General features: G+C 43.3%; 1 protein-coding gene across 9 annotated transcripts in view; it reads left to right on the plus strand.

Moving 5' to 3' along the window:
- Nucleotides 1-13,940, plus strand: part of zmiz1a (zinc finger, MIZ-type containing 1a) — a 94,726-nt gene extending 80,786 nt beyond the window's left edge. For 8 of the 9 annotated variants that reach the window (XM_018696782.2, XM_018696783.2, XM_018696784.2 and 5 more), the window contains 18 exons: nt 3,352-3,487; nt 5,022-5,136; nt 5,270-5,490; nt 5,605-5,806; nt 5,961-6,242; nt 6,329-6,508; nt 6,631-6,699; nt 6,844-7,009; nt 7,161-7,302; nt 7,434-7,644; nt 7,819-7,924; nt 8,085-8,245; nt 8,360-8,427; nt 8,528-8,596; nt 8,691-8,974; nt 9,332-9,528; nt 10,093-10,374; nt 10,634-13,940. In XM_018696782.2, coding sequence (XP_018552298.1) covers nt 3,352-3,487; nt 5,022-5,136; nt 5,270-5,490; nt 5,605-5,806; nt 5,961-6,242; nt 6,329-6,508; nt 6,631-6,699; nt 6,844-7,009; nt 7,161-7,302; nt 7,434-7,644; nt 7,819-7,924; nt 8,085-8,245; nt 8,360-8,427; nt 8,528-8,596; nt 8,691-8,974; nt 9,332-9,528; nt 10,093-10,374; nt 10,634-10,741 — 2,999 coding nt within the window. In that variant the 3' untranslated portion in view covers nt 10,742-13,940. The remainder of the gene's footprint in view (nt 1-3,351; nt 3,488-5,021; nt 5,137-5,269; nt 5,491-5,604; nt 5,807-5,960; nt 6,243-6,328; nt 6,509-6,630; nt 6,700-6,843; nt 7,010-7,160; nt 7,303-7,433; nt 7,645-7,818; nt 7,925-8,084; nt 8,246-8,359; nt 8,428-8,527; nt 8,597-8,690; nt 8,975-9,331; nt 9,529-10,092; nt 10,375-10,633) is intronic. The other variant, XM_018696785.2, reaches the window with a different exon arrangement.
- The last annotated feature ends 19 nt before the right edge of the window (nt 13,941-13,959 follow it).

Consider the following 13,959-nt stretch of genomic DNA (forward strand, 5'->3'; position numbering starts at 1 on the left):
CAGCTATACAGCATTAAATACAGCCTGAGTGAAGAGCGTCCATATGTCTCTGGGCCTTATTCAATTAAAAGCCGCAGCTTCTGAGAATGGAGCTGTTCAAGGAGGCTTGAGGAGAGTTTCTGAAATCAGCTTACAGTATGCTCTGCTCTCTCTGCTGGTAACAGACCACTTGTTAAGGAGAGGTCTCTGTGTCAAGGTGCATTTCAGAGAATCCAATGAAAGCACCTCAGCACAACTTAGCAGCTTCAGACTATAATGCCTGATTGTTACTGTACTGTACTGTCTGTAGACATTAGTCACCCTGAGCATTAACTGTGTTTTTATCCATGTATTTAAAGACATAGTTTGGTTTTGGTGGATTTTCAAATATATTTTTTTTCTTGTGCAGTCATGATTGCATTTTGCTTGCAGTTCAAAGGTAAGAGTGGTGAGATTAGCCTACATAAAGTCAATTACTGGATTTCAGTGGGATCAACAACAGATTTTCTCAGAGGCAGGGAAATACACCTTTAGGTGTCTCCAAAGAGGGATGGCATATCTAAGTAAACTATGCTGTAATTTCCATATTTAAAAAGACATAAATGTTGTTATTAACAAAGAAAAAAAAATACCACATGTAACTTCCAGCCAATTCCTCTTTACAGGCTCCTGCAGGCAGGAAACAGTTTTTTCAAACTAATGTTATTGTTGGGATCTTGTATGTACTCAGGAAGAAAAAAATGTAATACTAGACTTGCACTACAAACCCTCAGCGCTGGAGAAGGCGCCTTCGGGCAGTGCTGCCGCATACTGTAGCTACAAGCTCTCTTACGTTCTTACCCAACTGTAAACTGTCATGTCAACACATTATCAGTATAGCACTGACGAGCTGCAAAGCTGCAAAGCTGCAACTCAATCCTCTGGATATCCAGTGTTTGGGCAAAATGAGACTAAACTCACCATTTAACATTCAAACTGCATGCAGAGACGTAAGAAAAACATCCCTGAGTTCATCCCGCTGTGTGCGAGTAGAAGAAGTTAGTCTACTAGTAATATCCCAAAAACTGAACTGATCTCTTTGATCTTGCCTGTCGACAATTTGCTCATGGTGAAGCAAAGTTATCATTTTCTGATGTTGTAAATCAATCTTGGAATACAAACTCACAGGATTCAGCTAATAGTGTTCAGCTCGGCATTGTGTATCATGTTCATCTATCTTTTTACACTCGTAGCATAGTTTTAATAAACATCGTGGACCTTTTCTACGACTGTGGAAGCTGCTGATGTAAGGACGGTGTAGAATGAATACGGTTTTTAATAAAGAGCCTTTGACCTTCATCTCCACCACATAGCTGTTAGAGCCTTGGGTAGAAAGTGAATGGTTTAACTACAAGGCTTTAATGTGAATGAAACAGGAACAAAAGGAAAGATGAAAGAGGTGAAACAAGCGAGGTGTAACTAGACGGAGACCATGTCTTTGAAATTCTTGGCTTTTTGTTGGCTGGATTGCATTAGTGAAGTTATCAAAACAACTCAGTTGATAATAGTTTAGACAGAAGGATCAGAAGAGTATCAAATTTGTCAACAAAAACTGTAAAAAAAATAATAAAAAAAAATGACTGAGAGGAACGTGGGTGTGTAGAATATATGAGAAGGGTATTTACGCAGACTAAAGAGATGAAGTAAGAGGAGTATGGTAGCGTAGCTGTGGGTGTGTGATGGTGTTGGCAGGGGTGAAAACAAGGTCATGTACACTGTACTAAACTTACTAAATATGCATGATGCCCAGAGCAGAACCTCGCTCTATTATGAATGACTCCTGGCCTTGGCAGCTTGTTAGATTCGGTGGCTCGTGGTCACACTGATACGATAAGTCGCTACTGCTTTCTTTTCTCCTCTGCCTCTCTCTCTATCTCTCGTTCTCTCTCTCCCTCTCAGAGTGACTCCATCACTTGTGCTTGGAGCTGATCTTTAGGTCTAAATGGTGGGTTGCCAGTTGAAGAGACAGTCCCTCTGTGTGGAGGTGGTGATTTAGTGGGGAGATAAGCTCTCTGTAATGGCAGGGTGGAATAATTCCTCTCTAACTAGGAGGCTTGGATCTCTCCACCCTCCCGAAGAAAATGTTACCACTCCTCTGCTTTGTTCTTCATTCCATTCCTCTCTTTTTTCTTTCCCTCTCCCCTCTCCTTTTTCGCTTGCTTTGTAAACAGTCACATGTCAGAGCAGATATTATCATTCAGAAAATATAACACATAATTAGCCCAAGCAATAATAATGTACAGGTTAAATATGGCACAGCTCACTGTAGAGTGCTGAAATTGGTCCATATGCTTTTATTTTCTTTTAATACACAAAGCATTTTGACAGATATTTGTGGTTTGTGGCTTTGTAAATCTTCTGTCACTGACTGTTCAAACCTCAGACAGAAGATTTCTTCAGGGCAGCAACATTTTCAAAAACTCCACATCTCGAAACCCCAAATGTAGTAACAGCACTTCTTAAAAGCTGGTGTATCTGGGTCTACAAAGCTAAAAATAGTATCTTAAATTATTTAATTAAGTGCCGAACACTGTAACCTTTCTTTTTAAAATTGAAGCTCGTCTAAACAACTTTCTACAGTCAAGAAGCAGTGTTTGGAGTTTGAATACGCCACACAGCTCTTGATTGATTCAAGGAAGACAAGTTGATTGGCATGGTGTGGGGAAAAATGAAATTGGCGCATCATTAGCACAAGAAGAAAATATCTCAACTCTTGCCTTTATTAAGAAGATGAGAAGGCTTCACAGTCCTTAGAGATGTGAGAGGACAAGTGTGGAGATGAGTAAAGTGGTGGTGACGAGCGGAGGAAGTGGAGGAGAGTAAACATATCACAGTTTCTTACTTCCTACATAGATCATATCAGTAGCCCCATTCGTTTTGTTTGTCCGCCTCTCACGCTTCATTTCAGCCTTTCCTTTTCTGTGGCAGTAAAGCTGCATTTCAGTTTTCATTTTACACTCCAGGTAGAGATGGTGTGATTGTAACTGTTGTGAAATCCACACAGTCAAATAATCAATGTAGGTTTATTGAGTTAGGCTGCCCCCTGGAGGCTAAATAACTTCAGGCTGAATGCTCTGGACACAAGCAGACTGTACAGTCCAGTTCAGTATACAGCACTGTTAAGACGCTTGACAGGGTAAATCTATTCATTAGAGGTTTACATTTAAAAGTGTGTTGCAAGTGAAGTTGAAAACCAGAGCTGTTTTCTATGTGACCATCAGACATAAACACACAGTGCAGACCCATGCTCATGCAGGCAAAAGTTCATGCGCTCTTAGAAGAGACTTAACACGCGTGCGTATGTGTGTGCGTGTCCGTGTGTTTTCTTTGCAGCCCTGCTGTCGTCGTGGTGCGAGGAGCTGGGTCGCCTCCTCCTGCTGCGTCACCAGAAGAACAGGCAGAACGAACCGCAGGGAAAGGTCCCCATGCAGCCCAGCATGAGCAGCATGAAGCCCGGCCTCACACACAGGTCAGTGGGGAGTCTCTGAAACATCTCCAGTCGCTTTAATCAGGACTGCAAACCCATATTCTTCAGTCAGTTCGAGGTTACTCTTTTACTGTCTTACCAATGAAACAAGGCTGTTTCCCGGAGTCATAATTTCACCCACCCAAAAAAAAAGAGTAAAAGGAGGCGTATCAAGAGCAAAAAAAACTGTAGCACATAAAATCAGTGCAGCTGTAAATTGGTATTAGATATGAGTCACGTACATGTGAATAAATTAGGTTAATGCTGCTGTTTCTACCAATTTGCTTCTAGTTATTCCCCTCTGAATGTACTACACATCAGATACATCCAAATATGTTTAATTTAAAATTTAAAATTTAAAATTTTATAATAGTGCAACCCTGGAGTAGATTCTTTGGCGTAGTTTTTCTCTGATCAATTTTTTGGCCATAATTTGCAATGTGTTCCTTTTAGACTGCAAGAAAACACAATCTCAGAAACTACCAGTAGCTTGCAGGTGTTCCTCTTTTTGTCCATCCATCTCAAATGATACATTACAGAGATGTAAACAGAAGATATGGAGAAGATAGAAAAGAAAAAAGGATATAGTTTGACGTCCTGTTTTTCTTCTTTTCCCCTGGAGTTTTAGAGGATGCATTCTCCCAAACTGTTGCAAACTGATTCATTAAAGCTAACAAAGGTTCACTTAGCTAAAGTGCAATAGTCAGTCAGTCTTTATTGAGGGATTATCTTGAATTCTGCGCTTATGTAATGCACACGCCAAGACACAGAGGATTTCCATTGTTTGGACAAGAGCCAGAATGACTTTGAGTGGAGCCGAGGTGATTTGGGGTGGAGGGACAAGCCAACAGGGAAGAGAGCTGTGAAGTAATGTTTTTGGAGAACATTGTGTGCTCATGCCTCTCTCGCTCTCTCTCTCTCTCTCTCTCTAAGAAAGCCTGAAGTTAGCCAAGAGTCCTGTTTGCCTCTGCTGAGAATCCTGGGATAGTGTTGTGCCTTTATGAGGAAATATTGAACATGTCGTCCATTCCAAGAGCTAACCTCTGAGCGAAAACAAGCTGCTCTCCAAAAACAGCAGTTCCTTCCCACTCCACTGGCCACTTGCCTCTCCCCAAGAGGATTTAGCTTGTTTATTATCTGTTGCAGACTCTCATATTTTCCCCTGATATTTGTTTTAAATCCAAATGCTAAACATTCCAACAACTCTCTACCTATAATATCCAAAGACTGAGAAATAACAAAGAAATAATCTAATCATATTTACTTATACTGGTGTGTGTGGGCATGCAACTCCTTATCAGCTCATTTGGAGCTTTTTACTCATCTCACTGTGCTGCCATTAGCTAGACATCCTGGCTGAAAACATGTTTTGAAATTGAACGCCAAACATTTCAATGTTTTGGCAAGAAGAATTCCCAAATTATTCACATTTTTGGATGGATATGCACCTCTGTTGGCTTTCTACTCACTCTTTTCCTGGCCAATTGAAACTTCAAGTGACATCAGGCACATGTTTGTGTTTTGATCTACTTTCCAGTGATGGATCCTTTCCCTATGACTCTGTCCCCTGGCAACAAAACACCAACCAGCCCCCTGGGTCATTGTCCGTGGTTACAACAGTGTGGGGCGTGACCAACACGTCACAGAGTCAGGTATGTCCGCGCATGAACAGCATCCAGTCTGTAATTATATAACACACAATCAATGCTTGACTCAGATGGTTTGTTTGCTTTGATTATCTTATTATCCTAATGGATATTTTATCTGATGCTTTGTTAAATCCAGGTGCTGGGTAACCCAATGGCGAACAGCAATAACCCCATGAATCCTGGAGGTAACCCTATGGGATCGGGTATGTCTGCCAGCGCAGGTGGGCTCAACTCACCTCAGTTCAGTGCTCAGCAGCAACAGTTCCCAAACAAAGGAGGCTCCAACCAACCGTACATGCAGCAGGGCATGTACAGCAGGCCTGGCTACCCAGGAGGTCCTGGGGGATACAGCGGAAGGTAGGAGACTGGATATGAGTTTCTTTTCTCTTAAAAATCAAGCAATAAATTTTTATCATAATGTTTAAAACATCCAATCTATGTTTTTGTTTTTGTTTTTTTTTTTTTTTACAGTTACTCTGGAGGCCCAAACGCCCCTCCAGGAGGTATGGGAATGACCTCCCATACACGTCCTCCTGGTGACTTCACTCAGCCAGCTGCCGCTGCAGCAGCAGCTGCTGTCGCTGCCGCCGCTGCTACGGCAACGGCCACAGCAACGGCCACAGTAGCAGCTTTGCAGGAAACCCAGAATAAAGATATGAATCAGTATGGACAGGTACAAAATACACCTGCTAACACGTTTACAGCTGTAACTACTTAACCAGAATAGACTGTAAAATACAAATATGCACAGGAACCTATTATCCAGCCACCTGTCGGAGACCACAAATAATCATATTAAATGCTGAAACCTTCTGCTTTGCTTCCAGATGTGTCCATCGTTCCAAATGGGACCCGCTCAGGCCTACAATAGCCAGTTCATGAACCAGCCAGGCCCACGAGGCCCCCCTGGAGGTATGAATCCAGCCAGCATGGGATCAGCAATGAACAACCCTAATATGAGTGGGCCACCCATGGGCATGAACCAGACTCGAACCCCAGGCATGGGACATTTTGGGGCTCACGGCCAAAGGATGCCTCAGCAGGGGTATCCTGGAGGACCTCGGCAGGGCATGCCCATGCAGGGGATGAAGAGGCCGTATCCTGGGGAGGTAAGTGGAGAGATCAGTGTGGAGATTATGTGTCCTGCAGCATTTAAAACAAGTGTTTAACATCTTCTTTCACGTTCACCTTCCAGGCAAGTTACGGGAATCAGCAGTACGGGCCGAACAGTCAGTTCCCACCACAGCAGGGGCAGTACCCCACGTCAAATGCCTCCAGGCCGCTGCCCTCTCCTAACTACCCCGGCCAGAGGATGCCAGGGCAGCAGGGCCAGGGACAGTACCCACCTGGCATGCCCATGGGCCAGTATTACAAGGTCTGTTGTGACATACCATTTATCCATCTGTCATCTGTCATTTTCTACAAACAAGCTACAGAGTACAAGCCTTGTGCTATAAAAAATACTATATCAAATTATTATTGCTCTTTCTTTTACAGCAAGAACCTTTCAACGGGCAGAGCACCAACTTCTCTGGAGGTGGATACTCCTACGGTCAAGGCAATGGGGTATGTTTTCACTTCCTATCCAGAACAAAAGTTCCATTTGTTAACTAAAGCACGCCAAGACCTTTGCTCCAGATTTGACTCAGTCATGTATTCACAATGAGTTATACAGATGTTTTCATTATTGCACTTTCCTGCCTTTTACAGCCCCCCAGGCCCGGTAACTACCCCCACTCCCCAGTCCCTGGAAACCCCACACCCCCTATGACCCCAGGAAGTAGTATTCCTCCGTACCTGTCGCCAAACCAGGATGTGAAACCCCCATTTCCACCCGACATGAAACCAAATATGACAGCACTTCCGCCTCCTCCGAGTGAGTACCCCGGCAGACCTGAAATAACCAGTTCATTTTAGGCATTTGTTTGCTTTTATCATTGTGCCTCTTTTATTTCATCTGACACATTGTGTAATTTAACCAGTGTTATTTTAAAAGCTGTCCATCCCCTGTTGTTCTTCTCCCTCAGCTAACCCCAATGAGGAGCTGCGGCTGACGTTCCCAGTCAGGGATGGAGTGGTGCTGGAGCCGTTCCGCTTGGAGCACAACCTGGCTGTCAGCAACCATGTCTTCCACCTTCGACCCTCCGTCCACCAGACCCTCATGTGGAGGTAACACTGCTGCACAGATCTCCACTTGCATTACATTTGCTCCTATTAGTGCACAGTCTGTACCACAATCACATATAGATATATTTATATATAATATCATCGCTAACAGCCTTGTCCTGTCACTCCCACAGGTCAGACCTCGAGCTGCAGTTTAAGTGCTACCACCACGAAGACAGGCAGATGAACACCAACTGGCCTGCTTCCGTCCAGGTCAGCGTCAACGCCACCCCCCTCACCATTGAGAGGGGAGACAACAAAACCTCCCACAAACCCCTGCACCTGAAGCACGTATGCCAACCTGGAAGAAACACCATCCAGATTACAGTCACCGCCTGCTGTTGTGTGAGTATTGTTATCAAAACAATGCATAACTTCTAACAGTACAGAAATGGAATTATTTAATTCAACAAAAACATCAGCCAATTTTCACACAAATGATTTAAGTATGTACGGTATATGTAGACTTGAGGTTCAGAAATTTGTGCTAATTCTCTTTGTTTTCATGTTGCTTTGCAGTCCCACCTGTTTGTGCTGCAGCTGGTCCACAGGCCATCTGTGCGATCCGTCCTCCAGGGGCTCCTGAAGAAGAGACTCCTTCCTGCAGAACACTGCATCACCAAGAGTATGGCTTATTTTGTCTCTTAGCGTAGTCAATATGCAAAAATACGTCTTAATTACACGGGCGCACATCTGTTTCTCTTTTTTACATTTGCTCTTTAAAACACGTCTCGAGGTACACCTGCGAATGTTCACCTTCCATCTGGCACTGTGTCTCTTTTTAGTCAAGAGGAACTTCAGCAGCGTGGCGGCCTCGGCGGGCAACACCACCCTTAACGGGGAAGACGGCGTGGAGCAGACAGCCATTAAAGTGTCGCTGAAATGTCCCATCACCTTCCGACGCATCCAGCTACCAGCGCGAGGGCACGACTGCAAACATGTCCAGGTTTGTCCAGATTTAAAGAGGCGGTAAAAGTTTGTTTGTGACAAACGGCATCACATGTCACTGCGAATGAAAAGGCATCATTCTAATGAGCATTTGTGGTGTTGCTCTCCACAGTGTTTTGATCTGGAGTCCTACTTACAGCTCAACTGTGAGAGGGGGACATGGAGGTGTCCTGTGTGCAAGTATGAGAAAAGTTGTTCTTTTTTGCAGGGATATAAGTGAGATTACTAATAAGGAAAGTCTTTAATAGAGTGTGTCTAATATTTTTTTCTTTCGTTTTAGTAAAACAGCATTATTAGAAGGTCTGGAGGTAGATCAGTACATGTGGGGAATTCTCAATGCCATCCAAAAGTAAGTCTCTTCTCTTTCCCCAGCTAAATCCACCCTCATGTTTTAGTCCATTATTCAAAACTTAACCAGCACGTTCTACTTCCTCCTTCAATAGTTCGGAGTTTGAAGAGGTCACTATAGATCCAACATGTAGCTGGCGACCTGTCCCCATTAAGTCTGAGCTACACATCAAAGAGGACCCAGACGGGCCACTGGCCAAGCGCTTTAAGACCATGAGCCCCAGTCAGATGACCATGCCCAATGTGATGGAGATGATCGCCCAGCTAGGGCCCGGTCCGGGGCCAGGTCCAGGACCTGGGCCCGGACCGGGTCCCAGCCCCTACCCCCCACACCCTGGTCAACATGCGAGTGGCAACGGGGGAGATTACCCAGGAGCAGGTAACAAAAAGCAGCCGGGATCCTACTGTGTAGATAAATAACAGGATAGTCAGCTCATTTGTTGGAAAAGTGAGCTGTTTTGCATTTTACAACGGGAACCATTGATGTGTCTCCAGTGCATTAAACAAAGAAACAGCCTCAAGGAGAGTTTTGTGCTGAAACCTGATTTAAAATGTTGTAAGCTCATTGCTCTGATAAATGTTTCATAACAGCAAAAAAGTGGAACATGTGTATCCTGTTATGTAACCCCTTTGAAAAGGTAACTTTTTGCAACAGCAAAAAAAAAAAAAAAAGAAAAGCGAGGCCAAATCGTAGTTAGCTTTTTGACAAAAAGTGTTTGTTCTTTTGTCCTTCTAGGCAACAGTTACCACAGCCAAGGGAACTTTGACTTCCCTCATGGGAACCCCTCTGGTGGTGGAGTTGGAGGAGGTGGTGGTGGCGGAGGTCCCCCTATGAATGACTTCATCCATGGCCCACAGCTCTCTCACCCCCCAGATGGACCTGGTGGTCTCCTCTCCCAGGACAAACCCCTTAACCACGGCATGAATGATGCAGTAAGTAGTGTCGACTTCCAGTGCTGCTTGCTTTCCTATGCCATCGTATCAGTAACGTACCTTTATATGAATAGTATATCACTATACAATCTAATTGGCTTAAATTACTCTTATGTTTGTCTCTTATTTATCTACTGCTAAGTTACTTTGTCCTGTAGCATAATTTGTTGCCTCAGTTTGAAGGAGGAAATCTACAAACAATCTGTGCCACACTGAAAAAAGAGGCTCAGATTTGTTACCTGAACAAGGTGCAGCCTGTGCCTTTAGCCAGCATGTGTGCTCAGTCATGCTCACATGCTCATGTCACCGTATAATGTTGCAGCTGTACATGTCTGCTGATCACAGCTTCCATTTAGAAGGCCTGTTCCATATTATCCACGCTGGAACTCATTTCGCTTTTCCTCTCCTTCCTCCCACGCAACCCCGCCCCCTTAACACCCTCCCCTCCCCTCCGCTCTCTGTTCCTGTCATCTCACTATCTCTTCCTCCTTATTTTTCACCCTCCATCCTCTCTCTCTTTCTCTCTCGCCCTTCCACCTGTCTCCTCCCTCCCGCGACCTGCAGATGTCCCATCCCGATCAGTCCCATAACTCCATGCAGCAGAGCTTGCATGCATCTCCCCACCCCGGCAGCCAAACGGGGCCGCCCTTACATCACGGCGGCCAGTCAGGGCCACCCTTGCATCACAGCGGCCAGTCATCGCAGCCGCCTCGCCAGTCGCAGCCTCAGCCGCAGCCTCAGCAGCCTGGGCAGAACAGTCACCCCCACAGCGATCTGAACTTTAACCCCTCCTCAGATGGGCAGATGGGTCAGGGAGCCCAGGATATGCCTGAACCCTCCCTGGATGTAAGTGTGTCGGCTTTGTGCGCCACAAGCTACCTGTTAACAACATTGTCTGCTGCAGCTGCTCTCATCTCTTTGCCGTGTGCTCTGGTTGTGTTTGACTCTCAGATTGCTTCTGAGCAGTGGTAGCTGTGTTGACGTGTGCGCTAGCTTCGACAGACACTTGAGCATGATTTAAAGTCATCCAGCATCAGAGATATAAATATGTTTTCAGCCTGTTTAGCCTTGCCACTAATCATCTCCCTCTGCCTTTTATCCACAGTTGCTCCCAGAGCTGGCCAACCCAGACGAGTTGTTGTCATACCTGGACCCTCCTGACCTTCCCGCCAACAGCAATGATGACCTTCTCTCCCTCTTTGAGAACAACTAGCCCCCCCCCACCCGAAAACCTTCCTGCGCCTATGGGAGCGGTGACGTGTTTTGACTGTCCGTCCACAGACACTTCACCGAGCTCCTACCAACACTTCAAGCAGCTTCCTATGCTCACTCACGTGCACACATACACAGTCTCTCAACAGATAATGTGTGGCATAGGGGCCCAGTTTAAAAAAAAAAGGAAAAAAGAGGCACCTGTTTGGGAACTCTAAGGGAGAAAAGCAGGAACGCCACTCATCCCCAAACTCCCTTTTTTTCTTCCTCCTGTAAAGATTCCACGCACCAGTTCCACCGCCTCTGACTCGAAACACACCATTTACAGCCATGTTGGCGGGCACTAAAGTGATATTATATATATACATATATGATATTTGTGACTTTTCAACTGAAAACTGTGCAGCTATAATCATCATGTGTAACAACACGGAGGAGATCGGAGCCTTTGTGGGCTCTAGGAAAAGTGTTGTAGCTTTGTTTTGTTTTTTTATTATAATTTTCCTTTTGTGAAAAATGTTAAGTCTGAGGGAAAAACATTGTCTTGTAAGAGCGTTTTTATCCTGTTTGTTCTTCCAAAACTTTGGCACATGCCATGCCCTTTGACCCCCAGACTTCCCAGCATGTGTGTGTGTGTGTGTGTGTGTGTGTGTGTGTGTGTGAGTGTGTGTGTGAGACAGTTAAATAACTGGAACTCATCAGAATCAGAGCACTGAAAGGACTAGCTAAAATGTCTGCCAGTGTCAACAGAGGAAAAGAGCACACATTGGGCAATGTAGTGTGTGTGTGTGTGTGTGTGTGTGTGTGTGTGTGTGTATGTGAGAGTGTGTGCTGGTGTGTGTATATACGTATCTATGTGCGTGTGTATATGTTTACGTGTTCCCTTTGGTTTGCCTGTGAGTGAATGTGAAAGACAGCGGGGAGAGAAAGTTTGAGACAGAGGAGGGAAGAAGAATATTGAATGGAAGAAAGAAACAATCCACATTAAGGGCTGTCTCAGTTCTTTTTCTCCACCTGGTCTGCAGTTTGTGTTTGTTGTAACGTTTCATTCGTCAAATTCAGCACCATTTTGTTCACGTGCATGTGTGCCAATGGCTCCTGTTGTCTTTGTCCAGCCTAAACGTGCTTGATCAAATCATTTTCTCTCTCGTCTTTATATTTATTATTTTATTTCAAATTCATCTTTTTTTTTGTCATTCTGTTGTCCTTTTTTATGTGTTTTATCTTTGTCCCACAATGAAATTAATCAGATACACATCACCAAAGTTGTCCTATGCTTTTTGTAAGGGTTTAGGCCTGGATGTTGGTTTAAGAGCAGGATTTCAACATCCTACAGACGTCTACAGAACTTTTTAAATCACTGTATTTTATAGAAACGTCTGTGTGATTGTACTGATCTTTCCTTTTGTCGTTTTGTTACTGTTGACCTGCATCTTTTTGGGAAAAAAAAACATCCTGCATGATCCAACAGTGTTTCCAGAGCTGTTGTATATACCCTTTGTGAATACTTTGTGACTGTACAGTACTGTACCTATCTATTACTGGCAACTATATGGTACTGTATGTCTGTCAAGGACTACAAACACTCACACACTCTTACAAACACACACAGAATCCCCAATAACCAGTCCGATATTGTAACGAATTGATCCAAATGCACTCTCACTGGCCTTGTATCGAGTACCTGTGTATTGTGTACAGTTTTCCCATTAACCTGTGACAATGCATCAGCAAAAAGGAATATTTGAATTATTCAGCAGCAGGCAAGTTGTGAGCTATTTTACTTACAAACACACAGCTTTAAATGAGCTGTTTTTTTCTGTCTAAAAGATTGCAGCTTAGAGGTCCAAATTTCTCCCAAAATGATTTGTTTAATATCATTGGAACAAGTGACCTCGTCCTCTTTATTTAAAGTGAGAATGTGTAAAATGTCCTCTGGATTATTTTGAGGCCTGTTAATGAGCTTTTGATAACCATACTTAGCAAAAATGTGTGAATATATTTTGTGTATTTTCATCACATTTTATATTGTTTTGAGTTTTAAGTTATTATTTTTTGTCCAGTGTTTTTTTTATGACAGGTGTAATTTGGTTTACACAGTTTTATGCAGTACCATCATTGACTTATATACTGTATGCTGTTGGATAAAAAAAAACAAACACCCCTTTTGAGATTTGTAATCCATCTGTAGAACCAAATATGGCTTTACTGGTTTTCAGAGCTGATCAAATCGCCTGCATTTAACACAGTTGAAGGATCAGATGTTGTTTGTGTTTGTTTATATGTTTGTTAAAGACAATGCACTGCCGCATTGGGATGTTTTATTTCCCTACACAGTGTGTAACTGCAACTGTAACCTTTCACAGAATCACATCTAGTAATCTGAGTGACACAAATTGTACTGTCTGATTGCAGATGTTGGAAATTGAGTTGAGGATTTGAAAGAGAAATGCAATTAATATTGTAAAATGAAATTTGGAGGAGACCCCTCCTTCTTGCATTACAAGGATAGGTTGTGGCAGAGGGTTGGGGGTGGGGGTTGGGAATGTAAGGGATACGTGTATATAATGTAAATGACAAATAGAGACACGTTAACAGAAATGTATTCATTTTCTCCAGGGGGAGTGTGCATAGTGTATTTAGAATTTGTAAAGCTTGCATCCTCCTGTCAGACATTGAATTGGGAAAATGTGTTTGATTGCGTCTGTGCAGACCTCTCTAACCACGCCTGTTCATTTATGTAAGATACTTTATGTGCCCCTCCACGTGGGGTTTCCAAGAAAAAAAAGACATTTTTCCTTTGTGTAATATTAAACTTCTGTGTATTTCTCTATTACCTGTGTACTTTATAAAGGTGCTACAAAATTATTAAAACCTTTTGAGGTATAATTGGGACTTGGAGACACTGAGCTTTGAGTGGCTCTTAAGGGTTGTTTCCAAATTTACAGTTTGTAAAAAATTTTGTCAAATTTATAATTTTTATGCAATTTGGCAAAATATGCTATAAAGGTACAATCTGAAGTGATTGGCACAACCGGTGGCAGTTGTCTCTTTGGTTTTGTACATTCTATGTACAATCATTTCATATTCTAAACTGGTCAGAAAAACATTGTGATTTTTAGTCTTGCAAATCTGTATGTAGTTAGATGACGTGACATCCTAATATTTATCTAATAAATATGTATTCAGATGAAACACAATTAATGGCCTCCGTGTCTT

The sequence above is a fragment of the Lates calcarifer genome, linkage group LG16_LG22, assembly GCF_001640805.2.
Source record: "Lates calcarifer isolate ASB-BC8 linkage group LG16_LG22, TLL_Latcal_v3, whole genome shotgun sequence".
Lineage (NCBI taxonomy): Eukaryota > Metazoa > Chordata > Actinopteri > Centropomidae > Lates > Lates calcarifer.